At 44.2% G+C, this 22,086-nt stretch overlaps 1 protein-coding gene across 10 annotated transcripts in view; it reads right to left on the bottom strand.

The window, feature by feature from the left end:
• Window positions 1-728, bottom strand: part of CAMK2G (calcium/calmodulin dependent protein kinase II gamma) — a 117,409-nt gene extending 116,681 nt beyond the window's left edge. For all 10 annotated transcript variants that reach the window (XM_084210687.1, XM_084210692.1, XM_084210693.1 and 7 more), the window contains exon 1: window positions 505-728. In XM_084210687.1, coding sequence (XP_084066813.1) covers window positions 505-569 — 65 coding nt within the window. In that variant the 5' untranslated portion in view covers window positions 570-728. The remainder of the gene's footprint in view (window positions 1-504) is intronic.
• Between the last annotated feature and the right edge of the window lie 21,358 nt (window positions 729-22,086).

The raw sequence follows: 22,086 nt of genomic DNA, 5'->3' as shown, positions 1-22,086 counted from the left end.
GAGGGAAGAAGCGAGGAAGCGGGGAGGGAAGAGAAGCGCGGTGCAGCAGCACCTGGTCCTTTCACAGGGACAAGGAAGTGGGGACTGAAGCATCGCGGAGTGGCTGTAACAGTGTCGCGTCCCAGCGCAGAAACAGTTGCAGGGAACGGCAACGTGCAGCTGGGAGACGGTGCGGGAAGGAGAACGGGGCAGCCAGGTCCCGAGGAAGGAAAGGAGGGAACAGAGAAAATCTCGGGGTGCAACAGGAGCGCGCAGCCCGAGACAGGGTGCAGGGACACCCGCTGCGGCGGGGCGACCCAGGAGGGCAGGAACACCTTGCCCTCCGGCGGCTATGTCGCTGGGGTGGACGGGGGGCTGGAGAACCGGATTACAGCGCGACAGCTAATCCTTCTCCGGCTCTCGGGAGAGCCGGGTCGCCGGCACAGTGCTCCCAGCAGCGCCGGTGGGTACCGGGGCCGGGGCGGGCGGCGGGGCGCGGCGCGGGGCGCACAGCAGGCTCCGTACTTGCCAAGCTCCTCGTAGAGCTGGTACTCGTCGGTGAAGCGGGTGCACGTTGCCGTGGTGGCCATGTTCGGGCTGCGGGAGGCTCAGCGTCGCTGGGGCATGGGGCAGGGCGGCGGGGACGGGCCGGGCGGCGCGCTGCTCGGCGGCCTTCCTCCTAGCTCGGCGGGGCGGCGCGGGCTCCCCCGGCGCCCGGCTCGGCGCTCCCCGCTCTGCCGTGCACAGTCACCGCTCGCCGGGGAGGGGAAGGAGGCTGAGCCTGGCCAGCACCGCGAGAACTGGCTCGGAGACACCCCGCGCCGGCCCCCTCCCTCCGCCGGCCCCGGCCCGCCGCGGGGTGTGGCCGCCGGGGGCGCTCCCGGGGCGCCCGCAGCGCCGTCGCCCGCCGGGGTCTGCAGCCGGGGCGCGGCCGCTCCCCCCGCCCGCGGGCGCGGAGCGGGCACTGCAGTGAGCGCCCCCGCCCCGCGCCAAGGGCGGGCGGACTGCGGCGAGCGCGCCCCCTCCCCACGCGGTCCGCAGGCGGCCGGGAGCGGACCCCGGCCCGGGGCACCGCGGGTATTTCTCTTAATTCCCCGCGTGAGGGGCGCCGGGCCAGCCGCGGCCGGATAAGCTTCCTGCGTGCAGCGGGAGGGGAGGGAAGAGGGAACCGCCGCCGTCGCCGCCGCCGCCGCCCTCCCCCGGGCGCACGTCAGCGGGGCTAACACCGGGCCACCCGGCCCTTGCGTGTCGCGGCCCGCCGGCAGCAGCCGCCCGGCTCGCTCCGGCCGCTCCGTGCGCGGGGAGGGAGAAGCGGCAGCTCCCGGCCGCCGCCGCCCGTCCCGACCGCAGTCCGAGCACGGCGCAGGGAGCCCGGCACGCTGTGCTGCCGCCCGCGACCCAAGGAAGCGGGGCCTCAAGCCCTTCTGCGGATCCACCTCAAAGTTGGGCCCTGTGCTCCTGAGCGCTGTCAGGCTGCCCGACCTTGGGGACGCGTGTGGAAGTCCCCGAGGAAATGAACCATCTGGTGCAGAGGTAAAGCGGTAACACGCGAAATGGCTTGAACTGTTAAGAGAGTGCAAACCGGCATTCGCACACACGGGTGGTTTATGGTGATGAGACTTGGACGCAGAAGACAAACAGAAATCATCAGTCTCCCAACTACAAAAGAAAACAAACCAGTCTCTGTGCTGTCTCTACTAGCACAGCATCTGAGAGTGCTGCTGCAGTGCCTTCATAAGCAAGTTTGTTTTCTCCTTTTAGTTAAGTGAGTCTGTCTCTGTCTGAACAATTGCCAAATCTGCTTAATATGCAGATTTATATAGGGCAGTCACTGATCCAGCCAGAGAGGGAAGGGCTGCACTGGCCTCTCCTGCGTGACTGGGAGTGCAAGCTGTGTTAAGAACATTCAGAGAGACAGATGAGTGTACCATAAGCCAGGAGTAGCATTAAACTGATCTGAAAATTAAGAGTACTGTATAAGTACCATATATTTCTGCACCATGTCTGGACTATGAAATCATCATGTTATTCAATCATATGAAAAGCAGTGACAGCAGCCACCAGCATAAACCCCCCTGCTCCCTGTCTCCAGGTTAAATGCAGCCATCCCAGTGCTGCAAAGACTACACCAAAGTGATGCAGTGGGCAAAAATTCCCTCCTCCTATGCAGAAAGTAGATAGCAAAAGTAGGACAACATAACAGTAGCATTACAACAAAGCAATACCTCTAGAAGGTGATTATGAAACAACAGCATTCTGCGTCTTACACCATGCCAGCATTTAAACCTGGAAACCTGCTGACACAGCTGTATAATTCAGAGAACCAACAAATGATCTATCCAACAGGTATCAATTGATCAGGCTCCTGCCAAGATAAAACTGTTCCAACAACCTCATTTGGTGGTCCACCAGTGTCTTTACCAGAACAGTTGCAGCCAAGGAGGAAAGCAGTTTGACAACCCATGGTCCTTACCAGGGGAATTGGCTGATAACATGAAATTCAAGTGGGAGATTATATATACAGAGGTGGGCAATGTTGCTGATACACAACCAGCTCTGCATTTCCACCACCCAAAATCACATTAGATGTCCTTTGTGCAGGAAAAGTGAGCTGTTAAGTTTGTGCTGTGGTTGAGCTAGGCGATGTCATCAAGAAATATGCAACCCATTCCCCAATGTTAAGATGCACAGAGCAACTGGAACAGGGCTCTGTTCCAACAATACAAAACTGAGAGTGGAGGATTAGGCCTAAATTTTAGCATGCTGTAGTGAATAAGCAGGCAGAGGGAGTGAATCTTACTTTTATGCAGAGGAAAGCAGCTGAGCCATGACCAAGAAGTACAGCAACAGGAGAGGTTTATCTAAAGCTATGTATTAAACTGAGAGCTATTCTGCAGTTGAAAACTGTTTTAACTGGACTCAGGGAGTGTTCTATGCTCTACACAAAGCACCCCATGATATTTAAGAAGCTCTGATAGCAGTGGTCTTATAAAAATACACGAGGAACGTAAAAAGAAGGAGACAGAAGAGGACATTTCTCATCTTCAAGTGCTACAAGAAAACGTGAGGTCTGGAAATCGGCAGGGGAACAGAGGAGCAAGTGTGTAAAGAAAAGCTAACCATGTGTTTTGCATAGCAAGTGCTACAGAAACAGATTGCTAACTGAGAAACTTGTGTTAAGTGAGAAGTGGGATATAAATTGAGTGACAGACTTGATTAAACCAAGTACTGAGTGGGAGACTAAATTATGGGAGTAGAGTTTTTAAAAGGAATGAAGCAGGAGGAGGGGTGGCAATATGGATAAGAGAGTATTGTGTCAACAGAAAGAAATATTGATGTTCTGGCTGACATTCCAGTCTACTTGTACTGAGAGCAAAACTGCAAACAGAGGTGAATCTGGATGGTGCCTGGTCAGACTAATGTTGCAGGGACCAAAAAATATCTGAACAATAAGAAATGGTTTTGAGAGCCTGTGCACTAGTAATGGGAAATTCAGCTAATGAACAGTGAGATCCTGACCTGACTTATATGCAGGATTGAAATCGAAGTAAAGCTTTGCTTTTAGTACTAGCCAGCTGCAGATTTCACATTACCAGAGTGGCGGTTTTGGTCTCTATCTTTGAAGTAGCGCAGTTTGGCTTATACAGTACTCTAAACTGTCAGGGATCTGTGAGGTAATAATCTGATTTTAATAACTGGAGCTGAGTAAGAGGCACTAAAGAAAGTAAGTAAAATGCAAAGGATTTAATGCAAAGCCCATGGGCATAAATGGACATTTCCTCTGATGTTAATGGACTTCGGATCAGGCCCCATCTGTCCATGGAGCCTAAGGTCAGCTTTGGTATGTTGAAGAATGTCTGTGGGAAGGCAATTACACTAAAGCATTGGTCTTTAGGGAAGCAGAGTGAAGGACTAAAAAAAATATTTCACAGAAACTGACTGGAATTCAAACCACTGTAGAAAATGGGAAGGATGCTAGAGAAGATGCATGATAGCATCTTTCCAGCAAGGCTGAACAAGCCCATGGGCAGCATGTATCTGTGTGCTGAGTGCAGCAGTGCTGTCTAGTACCAGATAGGAAGAAAGGGTGTTAGCAAAAGTAAAGGACTTTGGAAGGGTAAGAATGGGTGGAGTTAGAAATCAGTCAGAGAGGTTGAAAGCAAATACCAAAAAAGAAACATGCAGTAAAGAAAATGAGTAGGCATATTTTTTAAACAGACATTTTCTGGATTTCCGCTATTAACTTGGGGTCCCACAAAGAATCATCCATTTTTTCTTTCTATGTCTCTGCTCTCCAGCCTGTCTCTTTAAAGTGAGTAGCTCCAGGTAGGTCTTACCTCTCACAGAGATATTACAGGGCATAAAATTCAACCTTCCCTGCTATTGTGTGGGGCTTCCTGACACTACTTCAGTATAATAACAAATAAAAATGCAAAAGAAAACATCCAAGCATCTAAAATTGTGTGAAATATTCCATCATCTTAAAATGAGAGATTTTTTGGCAGGTGAGGAAAAGTTTTTAAATTCTTATCTATTATCTTGCTTCTGAATCTACAAAGAAATATGCAAAGTTACCTAAACGAAGCATCATTTTATCATTACTGTTCATGGACTCACATTCATGTTTACAGAAGAAAGCCCCCTTATTTTCATAGGTGATCATTCATGTTGGCTGTACAAAAATCTCAATTTTTTTTACTTACGCCACTGTTGAGTATCTAACAAGAAAATCAATTTTCTTTAATGTGCCTGGTTGTTTTCTTCCTTCTCCCAAACTGACATTCATTTGCTACCTCTGAGGATTTATAAGTGAGGCTGATAAAAATAAAAAGTAGCATGCATAGAAAGAAGATTGGAAAGAGAGGAACTTTTTAGTGAATGAATATAAAATTTATATTTGAAATAAACTATAGAGTTCTGGAGAGAAGCAAATATTAAATTACCCTATTAGTAGGGACTATTCAGCCATCCATCTAGTTTAGTGTCTTGTCTTCAGTAGTGACCTATTCCAGATGATAAATGTAAGAGAGGGGGAAGAGAACGGTAGGAAAGGAAGACAGAGAAGAAAAAGGGAAAGGAATCAAAGCAGGCCAATAAAGAAATCCATGTAACTACGACCCATGTGCATATTGCATGCTTCTTGATTAGAGACTGGCTTTCCTCCTGACCCCATGCTGATGATCAAAATATGCCCTGAAGCACCAGGATTGGTAGCCCCTGTAATTTTGATCGTAGCTTGTGTCAGTGCACATGCTATTCTGTTTCATGTCAATGCCTAATCCTTTTTGATAGTTACTAAGCTATTTAAGTCAATAATATCCCACGGCTCTGAGTGTCACATGTTAATTATATGGCTCATAAAACATATAACCTGATCTCATTGCAAATTTGTTCTATTTTAATGTCTCTGAGTGCTTTCTACTGTTACGAGACAGGGTCAGTATAGGCAGTGTGACCAAGTGGCCAGCCCTGTTCTGTACATCTCTGCTCTTCAGTGCTGTGGGTCACTGCCCCAGGAGCTCAGACCAAGGAGGGGGCAGCTGTGTCTCAGTGCCTGGGTGCCTCTGGGCAGGCTCTGTGTACCTGCTGGCAGCCTGCATGGGGGCACATGCCTTTCCCTGGGATTTTTCTAAGTCACCTGGACACAAGGTATTTTCCTCTCAGCTTGAAGAGCTTGCAACTTTGGATTTCAGAAGCACAGGCTAGGTACCCAGCTAGGAAGGGGAAGCATCTGGTTCACATTTTGCATATTTAACTGGCAAAAGCTCACTCCACACTATCTTTTCTCTAGAGCCCTATCCTACCTTAATAAGGGATCAATATCAGGTTTATTGACTGATTTCACAAGCTGTTATGGATTCCTGCACAAGTACATATAATGTAGGCAAAGTGTAGTGGGAGATAACACATGGACAGTCCGGAACAACTGAGTACTTCACCCACAGAGCAATACAGAACAGGCTAAAGCAGCCTGATATTATGTTTTTCATCTCATGAAAATCCAAGTCCCTTCAATAATAGCATGAACTCTTGGTTAGAAACTGAGTGAACTCCAGAAGACTCAGCTTTCCGGATTCTTCTTAGAAACTTTCTTTGCTAGAGAGACATCACTAAACAGTTTTTGAATGCTGAGCTACAGTGTCTGCTGGCTGCTCTCTTAACTGATCAGTTTTACAACATATTATGCTTTTATCACATCTAAATTATCCTTTTAAATTTATCCATAGGACCCTATAGAAAACAGTAAGGATTATGAAAGCCAGACCAATAATGTAAGCAGTAAGAACTTCTCTAGTTCTATATCTATAAGAATATTAATAATAATGCATTTTAAAAACCCAAGTTTTCACTTCTATCTTCTTGAAACTGGCTAGTGTCAATTGTTAATGGTGAAGAGCAGGGTTTCCCACCACTTGTATGGCAACAAGGTCATGTTCCACAAACTGCTTTAATAACTGTCCAGTAACAGTAACTGGAATGCTAAAATCACTATCAGATGAGGTTAGCCTCAAAACATTTAATTTTTGTTGTCTCCCTTGGTGGATGGATGACAGAGAAACAGATTTTCCAGCTCCACCAGAGGAAGTGGACAGATCCATATGATCAGTGCCCAGTCACTATTAGCTTAATAGTGACTCCAGGCAGCTCTGCTGTCACTGAAGGGTTACTCTGTGGGTATACGATAGTGGGGAAACATCTTGAACATTCATTTGAATATGGCCATCGCAGTGGAATGTTCAGGGCTATTTTAAGATTCACACTGTTTGTTTAAACAAGATGGCATGAGTCAATGACTGTTACGTAAAGGATGAACACAGATTTCTCCCTATATCCCAAATATCTCTACCAACTTAAAATATTGTATGAAATTATACATATACCATGCTGAATGGTATTGATTACTGAATGAATACTGAAAACTAATGCCACATCCTGGAATGGAGCCTCCCTCTTTTTAAGGTAAGGTCCCTGTCAAAGGAAAAGCTAATATTGCAAAAAAGATGATGGATGGACAGGCTACAAGAGCTGAATGCTGCCTTTCAGAGTGTTGAGAAGAATATGAACAAGTAACTCTCTCATTGCTGGGGTTCACCCATAACCAAAAGGAATGAGAAATGAGCATTTGGTTTCCGGTGATCAGTCAATGCGATCTATTGCTATTGCTGAAAGAAAAGACTTCCATTTAGTGCCAGCTGCAACAAATTTTGTTTCTTTGCTGTTTAAAATGGAGCACAGATCACTGAGAAAACTTCCAGTTTAACTCTCACAACCAAAGCCATCAAAACTTCCAGTTTAACTCTCACAACCAAAGCCATCAAAACATTTGGCTATTACCAGCTCTATTTGAATTAAATTCAAATTAAGATAAACTAATGTATCTCACACTATCCATTTTGCCATCTTGTCATCTCAGTTGAATTTATGGCACAGTCCTTGTGATACTAAACTTCCATTGAGTTTTCTGTTAGCTCTTGATTTAAATGGTTGTGGATTTTGTCCCAGAATAAAAGTGCTAAACACCAAAGATACCCTGAAGTGTGTGCAGACTCTTGAGATTACAAAGAGACCAAATCATTCCCTTGGGGAATTTGCTATCATATAGTATATTGATGGATCAGTCTCAAACTGCAGGCTGTTCAGAACAAGGCATCTGTCTGGTCTTGTTTGGTAAAATACTGTGCATATCTGGTAGCATGTCATTGACTGATCAGTTTAAAACTCTCAAATCATACCATCCTACCAATTAAACATCAAACCATGAGTGGAGTTATTTAATGTTAACACAAAACAATAGAAAGCTATTTAAAAATACAGGGGTTTATTATTAATTTTGTTAAGCTTGTAGTTTGAAAGTTTTTGTTTTCACAAAGAACACCCTGTGCTCCTTGCCCTCATGGGAGTGCTGAATACATAACATGACAGAATCATCCAGCACTGGGATTCTCAAACCTTTTTATCCTGAGAGATTACTCTGAATCTGGGAGACATTACAAGCAACATTTAATCATCAAAGCTCCTGGTCCATTATAAGCCATGAAGTAGTGTACTTCCACAGCATAAACGTCACTGCCAAAATTGGCATGAACTGGCCCCTCCTGGCAGTCTCAGGAAATCAACATTTATAGAGCCTGTGCTTTCCTGTCATCACCAGGCAGAAGTCCTTTCAAATTTAGGACTAAGGCAGGAAGGGTGTATTTTCACTAACAATGTCCACAGTACAAGTACAGAGGAGTAGATGCAGAAGCAATATCTCCAGAGTATTTCACAATCACTTTCGCCAGCACAAACTCTCAAATAACACCTGTTAACAGAAAATACTGGTTTTCCTTTTCTTCATCTTTGAATCCTCTTGGTCCAGTGTTTCACCTCCTCAGTTTAAATAGTGACTGTTTAAAGATGACCTTGATATTTTTAAAAGAGCCTGTAAAACCTCTCCATTGTAAACCAGCCAGTTTAACATTTATGCATCATTTTAAAAAAATAAACATTTTAACCAAAATTGTCTGAATGTTTACATGACAGGAGAGATGGCTCACAGGACTCTTCAAAGAGCATTGGCAGTAATTTTCTACCTTGAGTAAAATAAATTAATTAACACACACATCCTGTTTCACATCAAAAGAAAATCCGGCTCCAAGGAACAATCCAAAGGAGAGGGCCTGTGAATGTTTACAAAAACAGCCTGAGCCAACAAGAGCAGCAAGAGGGTATTTGGGAACCACAACAAAACCTCCACTCAGCAGCTGGATTCTCTGGCTTCTCCAGGTTCCGGTTCTGCCTGTGTGTAATGAACAGGGAACACACAGTGAGAAAGACAGGCCTGATTTCCCAGCCAGGGTAATAGTAAAATAACGATTTAAACTCCCCATTACAAATGGGGCCACAAAACCTGTGGGAATAAGTGAAGTAAATCATGTTTTACAATGAGAGAAATGAGCCAGAGAGTGGGACAGTGACTCTCTCATGACCTCATGGGAGTGCATCTGTCATGGGAAGGCAGAATTCAGGTTGCTCCTCCAGCATGAACAGATACAGCTTTCCTGTGGATCTTGATTTTGGGTGAAGGTAATACAGTAGTGTCACTCTGAATTAAATGTGCAGCTTTCATCAGCTTTCTCCCCAAAATTATGCCTCAGCATGGAGTGCCACCCACAATTAAAAACTCACTAAACCTTATGTTCCTGCATCTTTTTCTATGGAATGGCTGTGACTGGCACTGCAATCCACGCCTCCTTCTGAGTGCACTTTGTTCCTTGTATCTTGTTAATAAAAATAAAATTCAAAGGAAAAAAAGATGATTCTTGACAGGTTAAAAAAATTACACCCAACATCTGTCAGTTTGGGTTGGGATCCCCATTAAGAATCCACCACTGTGAGTCTGCAGTGACACAGACTTCCTGCCTTTGAAGGGCAGTAGGCAAGCACACCTGACTGTGCGGAAACACAAATATTTGCACATTCAGAAGCCCTCAAGTATCTAATTTCTATACTGCAGAAAAGGGTGTTATTTCCATGTTTAATGACCTTACGTTACATTTGAGAAGTACCAGTGAAAGAAATATATCCCAGCAAGAGAATAAGATGCTAGCTCATGGCTTCTTGTTTCTTGAATACTTGCAAATCACAGCAGTGTGTGCAAGTGCATGGAGCAGAACAGTGCTTCTGGTCACAAAGGTGGATAAGGTGACTTATGCTGAGGTGTGCACATGTACATGTGACTGGATGGTGCACAGGCCAGGTAGATGTAGGTACTGCAGTCCCACAAACGGGAACAAAAGCAGAGATACCATAAACTGCAAGGAAAGATGAAAGATGTTTTAAAATATATATTCCAAGACACACAATACGTGCAAAGGCCAAGGACCCAAAAACAATAGGGAGGAACTGACTTAGAGTGAGCTCCATGCAGCAAACAAGGATAGGCTAGGGTGTGTCAGAGAGAGAGTGACAAAGCATTTTATGTCTACATGAGAAAATAAATGCTGTCAATACAATTAAGAGCCAAACTCCATTTAGCTTCTGCTTCTGAGTGAGTGTGGAAGAGGATGTGCACTCTGTGATCCCATGCAGCTGAAACATTTGGCTGTCATTCTTACAGGAAGAGCTAGCTCCCTGTGGAAATCACACCTGATGGCTATAACTAAAATTCACAGAACTAACATCTGCCTCAGCTTTGGCATCTGTCTCTATTCCTAGATATGCACAGGAGTAGGTGAAAACACAATCTGCACTGTCCCTGACTCCACGGGATGGTCTTCAAGTCCAGGAGCTGGGGTAATTAATTTGAGGAATGAATGATGCCAGTTGAGGACTTGAAAGTCCTATTCCTAGCCTACACTTCCCTTTGGCAAGAGAGAATGGGGGAGTTTGCAGCATAACTTCTCCAAATGCCTGCACTGGCTCAGTCAATAACATGCTGCACATGCTGGGCTTGTGTGCCACCCTGTCAATGTGTTTTGCTTCTGGAACTATTTTTGCTTCTTAAACGGTTTTAGGAGCAGGAGGACAGGACAAGTGACATTCAGGACTCATCTGCAGCTTTCAGCTCCACCTTGGAAGCAGGCATGCCCTTTGGGAATGGTGCTTTTGGGGTCCCATCCTCACATAAGTCCACCAGCACAACTGAGAGGAAAGGGAAGCACTGCTGAGTACTTACTCCATATGTGCTGTATAGGGACATTTCCTAGCAGTAAATATTTAAGAAGCAGCAGGGGGAAATATGCAAGCTGCGTACAGCCAAAACAGATGTGGGACACCTGAGTGAAGGGTGAGGAAGAAGAAAAGTGACTTTTGCAACAGTCCTGCTACTACTGAGTCATAAGCAAAAAGAGGCCACTGTGGGAAAAATTGCAATCCATTGCCAATGCCATTTAGCACTTATAGAACATGCATAAGCATGGCAAGATCTCAAGACCTACAGTGAATGTCATCAGGAGATCACAGTACATAATACCATGAAAGACAGCCCAAATCAAATAGCTTCAAATTTCTTCCTTAACAGTCAAAAAAGTTAGTCGAAAAGGAGAGCGTCGGCGGAGCTGCGTGCTGCTCTGGAAGAGTTCTGATCACTAGGCAGGAACCCGAGATGCTCGGATGCCCTCAGGAAAGCGCCGTCGGGAGACACCTCGCGGCAGCGGCCGCGCTCGCCCTGCAGAGCGGCTGCCGAGCCCGACCGCGAGTGCGGCAACCGCGACGGCAAAGGGAGCCGACCCGCGCCCCTGGGCGGGCTGCGGCTCCGGACACACAGAGCTCGGCCAGGGCAAAGACCCCAGCTGTCAATATCCCTAAACTGCCCGAGGATTAAAACCGCATCTACAACAGTCACTTTAATCCTGCGGTTTAATTAGCTAAGAAAACACTTCCAGTTTAAAGAGTTATGAATTACCCACATGGCAAAACTACATTCCTTTCAATCAGCTTCAGCTGTGTGTGTCCAGCTTTCGACACCACAACTTCTGCTTTTGCTGTCCTCTGCTCCTGTAAAACTCTTTGTGCTCATTTGCCGGTGTTCCCTTGTTAAAATCAAACCTTACCATAGGATCTTGAAGTGGATGATCCAGCCTTATCATAAACAATTTCTTCTACTGAACAGATTTTGTGCCTTCTTGGTAGCAAACAGAGCTCTTTGGATATGGGCTTCTTATTTGTACAGGTCAGCAAGTATTTACACAGTGATGTACAACAATATAATGAGATAATTAGAGAGTTGCATTAATAAGTCAGGACTGGACATCATTACAGAGGCAGGACTGGACATCATTACAGAGGCAGAACTCCTAGTCAAGGCAAAAAAGTGTTTAAAGAAGGGACTCAGAAGAAAATTCTCTCTCCCCTTCCTGTGTCATTTACCTCAATGGTGAAATCAGAAACCATTATTTAGATTCAGTTTACCAGGTTAGAAAGATTTTTGGCACTTAGGAAATTATCTTTATCACTTGGTTTTTTTAACTATTTAGAGGAGAAATTACAAATATCCACTAATATATTTGAGAAGAATACCTGATTTATACAAGATAGCCAAGTAGGCATATTCAAATTTAATTTCTAAGAATCTATTTTAAACAGCCTTTTAATACTATATATAAAAAGAAGTGGAAAAAGCACAAGAACAAATGCAGAAGCATACCCCACGATGCCATCACAATTCACTTAAATAATTTTCCCTAAAAATTACTGCAAATTTAACATCAGGCTGGATGTTAAATAAGGTACTGTGAGGTACTCCTTCCTTTTGTATTTATCTCAGACAGCACCTACTGAAAGACATTTCTAAGCATTGTACTACAATAATCAAACCTATGTCAATTAGCAATTTCTTGTGCTTTTCAGAAATTAATATGCTATATATTGCATATATACTGTAACAGGAGATATCAAAGACCCCAAAGTCTACCTTTCAGCACCCAGTTAAATGTGAATTAAATTTTTCCAGGCTGAAGATGCCACTTGCTTCTGTCACACAACAGGCAGGAGAACCTCTGACCACTGGATTTGGCAGCTTGCTGAGACTCTTTACTGAAAGTCTAGCCTGCACACAGGGTATTCCTGCAGAACCCCTTAAATAGCCCTCTACTAGGAGTAGGTAATAAGGGAAAAATCAACATGCCTAGCTATTGAGAAAAAGATTACTTTGAAGAGAGTTAAAGTAAAAAGAGATAAAACTTTGTGAAGAGGAGGTTGCAGGAAGGGGAAGGATTTACTCAATTACTCAAGTAATGGCCCCACCGTGAATGAGTACAGGAGGTGTAAACAGCCAGGGTAGACCCTATGGGGAGGTAGTTCCAGCATAAGAGGAATTCTTGAAACAACCACCGTGAGTTTGCACTTGAGAAATCATCACAGTTCCTGTAATTACAAGCGCACACTGCCCCCAGAAGGCAGCATCCCACACTTTTCCACTCATGTTGCCTTTTTCTGCTCCCTCTCACTTGCCTGCACCAAGGATAGTTAAATACATGGAACACCACTCTTAGAGAGAACATTAAGTAAACAAGGACTCTTCAAATTAGAAAGGTAACAAATTAAAGCAATGTGAAACTTGCATATAAAATAGCAAGGGGATTCAGAGAAGAGAGGAAGGAAGGAAGGAAGAGAGAGAGAGAGAGAGAGAGAGAGAAAGAAAGAAAAGAAGGAAAGAAGGAAAGAAGGAAAGAAGGAAAGAAGCAGATAAGGGCCATAAACATATCCTGTCCATTAAGTAGCTAGTCCTGGTGTTGTCCCCTGGAATTCAGCAAGCCAGGTAGCCTTAGGCTTGCTAGGTGAGTATCAGGCTAGTAGGCCTCAGAACAACAGGGTGACTTGGTCATCCAGAGCTTCTCGCATTGCTGCTGCCACCCTGGGCTCCCCAAAAGTACATCAGGGCCAGACAGAAACACCCTCCTACCCCACAGCCTGAGCCTTGGTATGGAGTGGACAGAACTGACCTGGTACTTTCTGAAGGAATTGGGTAAGATCTCTCAATCCCAAGCAAGGTTCTGAATGCTCCCTACAGCTGTCATCTGGGCCTGCATAAATAGATCACAACCCTGAGCAGAGGTATGCAGATCTTGAGAGAGCCAAGGATATTTAAGTGGCTGCCACCTTCAGAGCAATTTTTTGCATGGTCTTCTTACTTAGTTCATGTTTATTGAGATAGTATTTTCCTCCAATGCCTGGAAGAGTTTTAAAGCCTTTTCCAAATTTCCTCTTTGCAGAACAACACACATACACAACTACAGTAATATAATTCCCTTTATCATTTCCTAACAGGGTTAAAATATTAAAGTCTGGTCCCACAAGACATTTTGCTGTAAACAAAGTGAAATTTATGCTTTCATAAATCAACTGTTCAGTGACAGCACAAGCAGCACTCCTGGAACTGCAGAGGGGAGGGATCCAGAGGGATGCCTGGCACAGGCGAACCGGGTGAGATGAAGACTGGAGCACTCTGAGGATATTGCAATTAACGACAGCAAGAACATTCCATGTACCTGGGAAGAGCGATGGAAACCCTCGCTCGCGAAGGCGGAGCCCGCCTGACACCGGAGAGAACAACGCGGCGGGGCCTGAGGCGGGACGGGCGGCTGCGGACGCCAGGGGGCGCCCCCGGACAGTCCGCGGCCCCTCTCTGGGCCCGGGCTATGCCGGGACGTCCCGGGGTGTGCCAGAATATCCCGGGACATCCCGGGGTGTCCCAGAGTATCCCGGGGTGTGCCAGAATATCCCGGGACATCCCGGGGTGTGCCAGAGTATCCCGAAGCATCCCGGTGTAGCCGGGTCCCGGAGGGGCACGGCCGGGCAGCCGCCACCGGGGCCGTGTGGCCGGGTGCCTGCTCTGGCCTGCGGGCCGCGCACTGCCTGCTGCTCGGCTATGACCCAAGACACAGCGGCACTTAGTTTTATCCGTGAGGGGTTCAAAATATGACACGGATGAGATTTTTTTTTTTTTTTGAGCCATACTTTGTGTCCTAGATAGTCTCTTAAATTTGACTTAAAGATTTTAAAGACACAACCTGTTCAAACTTCTTCAAAAATTTACACTGACAGAAAAAATTAAAATAAATCAATGGGTTTATACAGGCTGTAGGAAGTGCTTTTGTTTGGATTTTTGTCTATCTGAACAGCAGCTCAAGATTGCTGTAAATTTACAATTGAAGCTGTGCCCAGCTCAGCCCCAAGCACAGACTGTAGTGCAGGTGATGAAATTCAGTACTTACCCCACTGTAAGGGCTGCTTCGGCTCTGAGGTGTGTGAGGGAATGTCTGGGTGTGGTGCTCGCCCTCCTTGAACAAATCACCCTCCTGCACTCCAATGTCTGCAATGCCCGGACAAGTAATCAGCAAACCAAATCAAAATTGGGACTCTCCTGCAAGACACTTAATTGTAAACACAACAAGAAGAAGGAATTGATCAAAGAGCAAAAGGATAATACACCATGAAACATGACACATTTCTGTGGCAACATCTAGCTTAAAATTAACACAGGCTCTGAGAGCTCATTATTCTTGAAAAATTATTTTCAAATATGGGCTCTCTTTGCGGCCTAAGGCGCTTCATAGGAGGAGAGACCAGTAAGAAAAGGTCAATGCCACCAGACAATTTACATTTGTACATATAGACCTGGAGCTGTCATATTTTAATTCGCTGGCTCCACAGTAGCCTCAGCAGGCCCTACGCTTTTTCCTTTTATCTCTTTATTTGCAAGATGTGATAGCAGTTATCTCTCCCATAAATCCCAAATAGGGCTCTGACTGACAACTGGTAGATAAAGAATGAAGGCTTGTTAACAGTCACTGAAGTTATGCCAACTAACAACCCCGCAAATTCATGCTGTTTGGCTGTGGGTGTATTCATTTAGCTAATGAATATCAGTGAGTGGGATTAACCAGAGAAACCTGTAGCCTGTGAAAAATCAATACTATGTAGGGTGTGCATCCCTCTCAGAAATCCATGATTAATAGATTCTACTATAGTCAATGCTTTTCATAAATTCCAGAATAATGAGCCCCAGTTTGCTCAGGGAACTTACTTTTTCTAAATGTAATACTCTGGAGCCTATGGCTCCCCAGGTGACTTACAAAGGACAACAAAAATTCAGGAGAGAAACAGTTTTTGCAGTTGAACCTAAATGTGCATCCCCATTGCAAACAGGAGGAGGGGCTGTTGTTTGCAGTTTAGGGTTCCCAGGGCTGTTTGCCATGGCCAAGAGAAATGTTTACTACAGCTGTAATCTGTTATGTGCTGTTGATTTTAATTGCTTTTCAAAATGTCAAGACAACTGTGATATTTGGAAGAGACTGGCAAGCTGCACTAATAAGCTCTGTTGTGCAGCAGATCTAGTTCACAATGTGCTCTGCAAACTTCTCTGCAAAATTTTGACAGTATCCTGGGGAGTGAGGAAGGAAAGGAAGGATCTTAGACATGCCCTACCCAGCCAAAGAAGTGAGCCTGATTCACTGCTTATCTTGGATCTGTATCCCCAGAAGCCTAAGCCCTTCCTCAGAAGACCCTACAGAAAGCAGCCAGCTATAGCCACAGAGCTATGGTGATACTAATTAATGAATTCTTATTGTAAAAGCAACGCTGAACATCAGGTTTACACAAGTTATTTGGTCCAGCAAAAACTGTCTTGGAAATTAGTAACATAGTACTTGGGTTAGAAATGGGTAGCCAGCAAGACACCTTGGTTGAGGGCTCAGAGGGGTTCCTCAAATATTTGGGAACACTCCAGTTCCAGGCTAATGACCATCTGGAGGCTGTTTCCAAAAGGTTTCAGCCCCTGGTCTCAGCTGGTGATGTATAAAGGAAATTCTTTGCTTCACTCCGCTAGGCAGTTGGTATTCTGTGCCATTGACTCACCTAGAAGTGTGTTGGAGATGCAGTGTGCGTGCTGGTTACAGTTGGGTGCTCTGGTGATGGCAAATGGTGTAGTTTGCTTCATCCAGCCCCTTGGACTCCAAGAGTGTGGGCTTCTTCCTAGGGCTTGTGTAGTCTCAGCCCTAAATGCAGAGTGCATTTTCCACTAGCAAGAGATGAGCCAAATGAGAATGACATGTCAGAGGGTTAAGACTTACTTCAGCAAAGCTGTATTGTATAGAGTCCACAGACAGCTTTTCTTTTGCAGCTATGAGCTGGAAAAATCAGAAAATGAGGAAAAAAACATCAGCCAGGCAACTAGTATAAACTGGCGGATTCAAACACAGTAATGGAGCAAAGCTATTGCTCTCATCCTGTCACACCCAGATACCCAGAAACTTCAAAATAAACCTGATTGTAAACATGATTTTCAATCCTGGATCCCAGTTTCTAATCCTCCAGAAGAGCTAGGTGTGAATTCTCTGTATGCAAGTTGCTTGGCTCAAACTGCAGTTTATGTCTATTTAGAAGTGGGTAACCATGTCTATTTAGAAGTGGGTAACAAATATGAACTGATTTTCAGAAATGCTTGAGGTCCTGGTAATTTCAAAGCAAGCTGTAGATAGATGTTCAGTATCTCTGTGGAAAAATAAAATTACAAGATCCTCAGTTGTTTTCGTGCGCCAAACATGAATTCTTGGAAGACTGACCACACACATGCTGGCTCACTTCTTGTTTGACCTGACTGAGACCTCTTTTCCTCCTCTGGATTATATACATAATAATGATATCTCTCCCTATAATTTGTCTGAATAATGCTATGCAAATAGTAGATATGATTAATTACTGTCCACCTCACACATAAGGAATAGGCAAATTGGTAATTTAACCTTTTCTAAAGATTTTGGCTTTTGAACTGTTAATTTGACAAGTAAGTGAAAACCCCAAACACTTGCACTTCCATACCTTATTAAAATCAAAGCCCAAGCTATACCTTACTGATACGAACAAGGTCTGCAAATAAACAGGCACTTCAGATTTTCTTGCATAAACAACTGGAAACAGGTCTGAGCAAATGGAGGCAAGTCCATACCTTCACCACCCAGTCCCTGGAGTCAGGGCAACACGGGACTGTACAAGTTCTACCTGCCAGAGCCTTGCCCGCACCTCCCCTGCCCCAGGGTTTCTGTGTCTGTGCTCCAGGTCTGTCCTGATAGTGTTTGACTGTAATGTGGATTCAGATTAGGAAACTGGGACCTGCCCTTTTATTCCAGGCAACAGCTGAGGAGCAGTGCTGAAGAGAAGATCCCCAGCCTCCATCCTTGCCCAGGCTGTGTCAAGGGTGTGGCCATGCCTGGTCTCTACCTCCTTGCCCCACTGCCCTCCTGGCCTGACCTCAGCTGGCAGCTGTGCTGGCTGGGGCTGGATGTGGCACTGCACCTGCCCGCTCACTGACCGCGCTCCAGCCGGCGCGGGCACAGCTCGCCCTCCTCGGTGAACACCCACCCCTGCTGCTCCCTGGCACCTCTCTCCCCTTCTCACAAAGGGATCAAAGGTGCAAAAAAACCCAAAGGTCTCCTTATGATATTTCTTTATTCTGGATGAAAAATTATGATTTATTTGATTGCTTTGGGTAAGCAGAGGCCTGTGGGATCTTGCCCTATTGAGGTTTTTACCTCAGATGCTTTTACAGAGGGATTTGGTCACAAACCATGGCAGGCAGGGCACTGAGGGCAGGGGACACCTGGCCAGGACACAGTAGGAACAGTAGGTTCTTGGGAGCCAGTATGCTAATAGAACCTTCCTATGTTTGGTCAAACTTCCAGTTTTTCTTTGCTGTTGGTCAAGACCTTTTTCTTATAAGGTCATGTTCTAAGTTCACTTTTCTGATTGAGCCTGTGTCCCTATACCTGGCTGTGTTTGCCCTGCCCCGGGGTCATTGGAACCCAGTATCTGTACCTGCATGGTGTCTGTTATTTCTGCTATAAAAGTTTTTAATTTTCTGTCTAGTTCCATTGCTCCTATTCATCTTTATTAGCCAGCTCTTTCCAGCAAAGCTGAAGCAGGAGGACCTCACAAGGCTTCAAAGCTCATAGAGGCCCCTTCATTCTTCTGTGCCTATGGTGACCTAGCTTTAATCTTCATTGTGAATTGATAACAAAATCTGTTTGGATGGAAAGCTTTCCTGGAAACCCTGCTCTTACAGGACAAGTGCCTAGCTGAGACTCACAAATGAACCAACTATATCTGGAAAATTCACCCCAAAACTTTCTATAATCTTAAATGGAAACTGCTGAATGCTTTCAGCACGTGCACATATCACCAGTTCTCACCATACACACAGGTGGCTGCCATTCTGCAAAGGCCTATGGAGGTGCAGTGTGAACAACCCTGACTCATCCAGAGAGCCCAACTCGGTCTGAAACAAACCTGCCTTGCCTGTGACACTGGCAGGGCTCGGGCTGATGAACACACCACCTTGGCATCTGGGCACATTGGCCTGCCTTTGCTGAGGGGCATGGTAGCAAAAACCAACCACGTTCACCTTGTGTCATACAACCCCAGTAAACACATTGGGGGAGAAAGCAAAAGTGTAGCTCAATGTTGTAGCCAATGCATTATGTATTATCTAAAGAAAAAAAGACAGTCAGAAAAGCCTCCACTGGCTCGCTAAAGAGATAGTCATTGTCACCATCCTGTATGCTGGTAAGATTCAAAACAAATGTGCTACCAGCTGACCAATTAGACACAGGCACTTAGAATGTTACTCCACTTAGCCTGTGCTTTTTAAGGCAAAGGCTTACAAGGCTCCACAAGACCTGTGCTTTTTTAGGTCCTCTCCTTGTGTTTGTACAGTTCCTTAGCATAACAGGGCTTTGGTCTGTAACTGATATTCCTACAGCTGTTCAATAGTTGAGGCATTTAAGGTATATCAGAAAACTGCCCAGTACAACTGGCAGGTAGCCTAGCTGGTTGCCACAGGACAAACAAAGGATAGGACAAAGAAAAAAACTTGGAAAGAAAAGTAGAAGTAAAATGGTAGGATAGTTTTGTGCTGTGGCTATGCACTAGATAATCTGAATGAAAAAAGAAAGCTTTTGAACATTTGCTCAGTTTTAAAAAGCAGATATTAATTACCACATTAAGCTAAAGGGAGAATGACGGAATCTAGAATTACTTTTTCCAAGTAGTTTAACTTTAAAAAAAGCTAGTCTTTCTTTTGGGTAAATACAGCAGTAAAGAATCAAAACTTGATCATGTTAATGCTGTAACTCAAAGCAAAAAGCCCCATAATATTTCAAGCCCATTTATGCCTCTAATATACTTGAAATTATCCCAGCCATTGCATGAAGATTGTTTGCTGAGAGTTTCCATATGATTAGTTTCACTCTAATTTATCAATTTTCTATATTTATTTTTCGCTAACACATTTTAGTTTTTCTGAGGCCAAACATTTTGTTTCCAGTGTCTTCTCTAGCTAGCAATAGTTGAATGATATGACCAATTAAAAGCAGATTACACTGCATGGTGTATTTCCATTATGTCTTCAGCCTGTGCCTAACAGGACTGTTTTTCTTTCTACAAAATATTTTGGTTTCCTTGAAGAAGTCCAGTGACAGAGATGAAAACAAAGATTAAATTATCCAAACACAGATGCTCAAAAGCAAACATATAAGAACCCCATTAAAAGGATCCTTAGAAAAGTAATGCTTTAATTTGCTAGAGAACAAATATTAAGAATATCAGATTAGGGGACATGCTGAGCCTTGGATTTTTAAGGAAGCCACTTCAAAACATCCTGTTTCTTAAAATGACTGATCTTATCTGTGAAACAATAACATGCCTCATTTCATCATTTGGGAAGATGCCCCAGACCAATAGCAGTGATAGTCAGAGAATTTAAATTTCCAGCCTAAACATACTTACAACCAGTGGACACAATGGGAACAGTCTGTTCCAGGGATTCCCCTAAGTGACACTTTTTTCATAAATAACTTCTGTCATGTAAATGCCAATGCAGACATACATCCCTTTCATCCGGTCATCTTTGTGCCCACAATAATTCTCCAAATCTCTTCAAACAGATATTATACCTTCCATTCCTTGGGTGCCCAGCTTCCTACTCACCTACATGTACCTATTGCTTACTGCTTTTTCTTTCCTTGGATTCTTTGTCTGTATTTTTTAGCTTTTTGTCTGTGTAACATAACAGTGTTAGCAGATTAATCAGCCATGTGCAAGGGAAGGAAAGAAGCCTCCTTCCAGCCTTCACCAGTGCACTAAGCCTTCATCCTCATCTCCTAGAGGTGAAGCTGCAGATGACATGGCACATGAGCAGAGGTCAGCCAGGGGGCAGACCTTCAACTCAACAGACTGACACTTGCCAAGCCTGACAGACACCTAACTTTTCTGACAATCAACAGACTTTTCAGGCACTTGCCGTTAAAGAACATATTTTAAGATACTGGTTCAGGGAATTAATTTGAATGTATTTGAATAGATTTGACAGGAACTGAAAATAAATAACTCTACAAAAGATCCCAAAAATCCTAAGAAAATACAAGCTTTAAATAAGTGGGCTGGACATTTTAAACAATCCAAAACTAATTAAGATTCTTAGAGCCAATATGTGAGTCAGTGACAGAGCTGGTACTAAAACTCAGCTTTGCAAGTAATGAATCCAGGGTCCTTCTAAGGCACTACAGTACTACAGCTACTACAGTAAAGCAGCTTATGTGTATTTTCAGGGTGAGAGAAGAGACTGGAAACTGCACACCTAACTCTCAGTTAACAGCCAGGTCAAAAGGCAGGAGGCCAAATTAGATAGATCAATTATCTATCTATGCTGACATTGCTAAAAGCACGTGAAATAAGCTGCATTAACAGATTCTGTCATGGACTAGACCTCTTGTTATCCAGGCAACTTGAGTAGGTGATAATTTATAACTACGTATCAGTGAATTTCCCAGTTGATCAAAAGCAATACTTATTTGATCTCCTCATCATTCTCTCAGTCTTGTCTTAGCTTGAAGAGAAAGAAAACCCCTCACTGATATATGAGAAAGCAGGAAAGCAGATGCAACAAAAAGCACAGCATTGCTTAATGAATTGGGAAAGGAATGAGAATATTTGTCTTGTAGCTTTTTGCATACAAGGTCCTTTCCCTAACACCATGTAGGGAGTGTGCACTTGCCTTGCTTTTCCAATTACCATGTACCAAGTAAGCAAGGAATAGATCAAGCAGGAAGCTTGAAGGATAATTTTTAATGACCACTCTGAGGTTTCCAATAGGGTCTGTGTCCCTGTGTTTTGTCTAACTATAGGCTAAACTGCTACTTGTAGGTATAAGCTAACTTTGTATAAAGCAGATTGAAAGTAGCTTAATCCATTTACACTTACAGCTGCAGCAGCTTTATTCAATGGGTTCATCATTAAGGGAAGCTAATTGTACCTCTCTGGTTACTGACTTTCTCCAATACAGATACCCTGCAATAAAGTGAAGCACCATAAATTTAAAGGGATTGAATGCAGTGAACATATTCTTCATATACCTACGTTGTAAGGCACTTCTGCCTGAAACTGAAATTGCCTGAACTGAACTGAAAATTCTGCCTGAACTGAAAATTCCATCACAATTCACTACAAATTAAAGAATTTCAATTATTCACTTGTTTTAAGAATATGATTCACATGTGGTGGGTCAAATAATTAGGGATTCCTTCTCAAAGGCTGATATGGTATGAAAAATTACTTGATCACACCAAAGTGGCT

This window comes from Fringilla coelebs, assembly GCF_963513975.1.
Source record: "Fringilla coelebs genome assembly, chromosome: 8".
NCBI lineage: Eukaryota > Metazoa > Chordata > Aves > Passeriformes > Fringillidae > Fringilla > Fringilla coelebs.
Note: the sequence above shows the minus strand (reverse complement) of the source record. Positions and strands in the feature narration are given on the sequence as shown.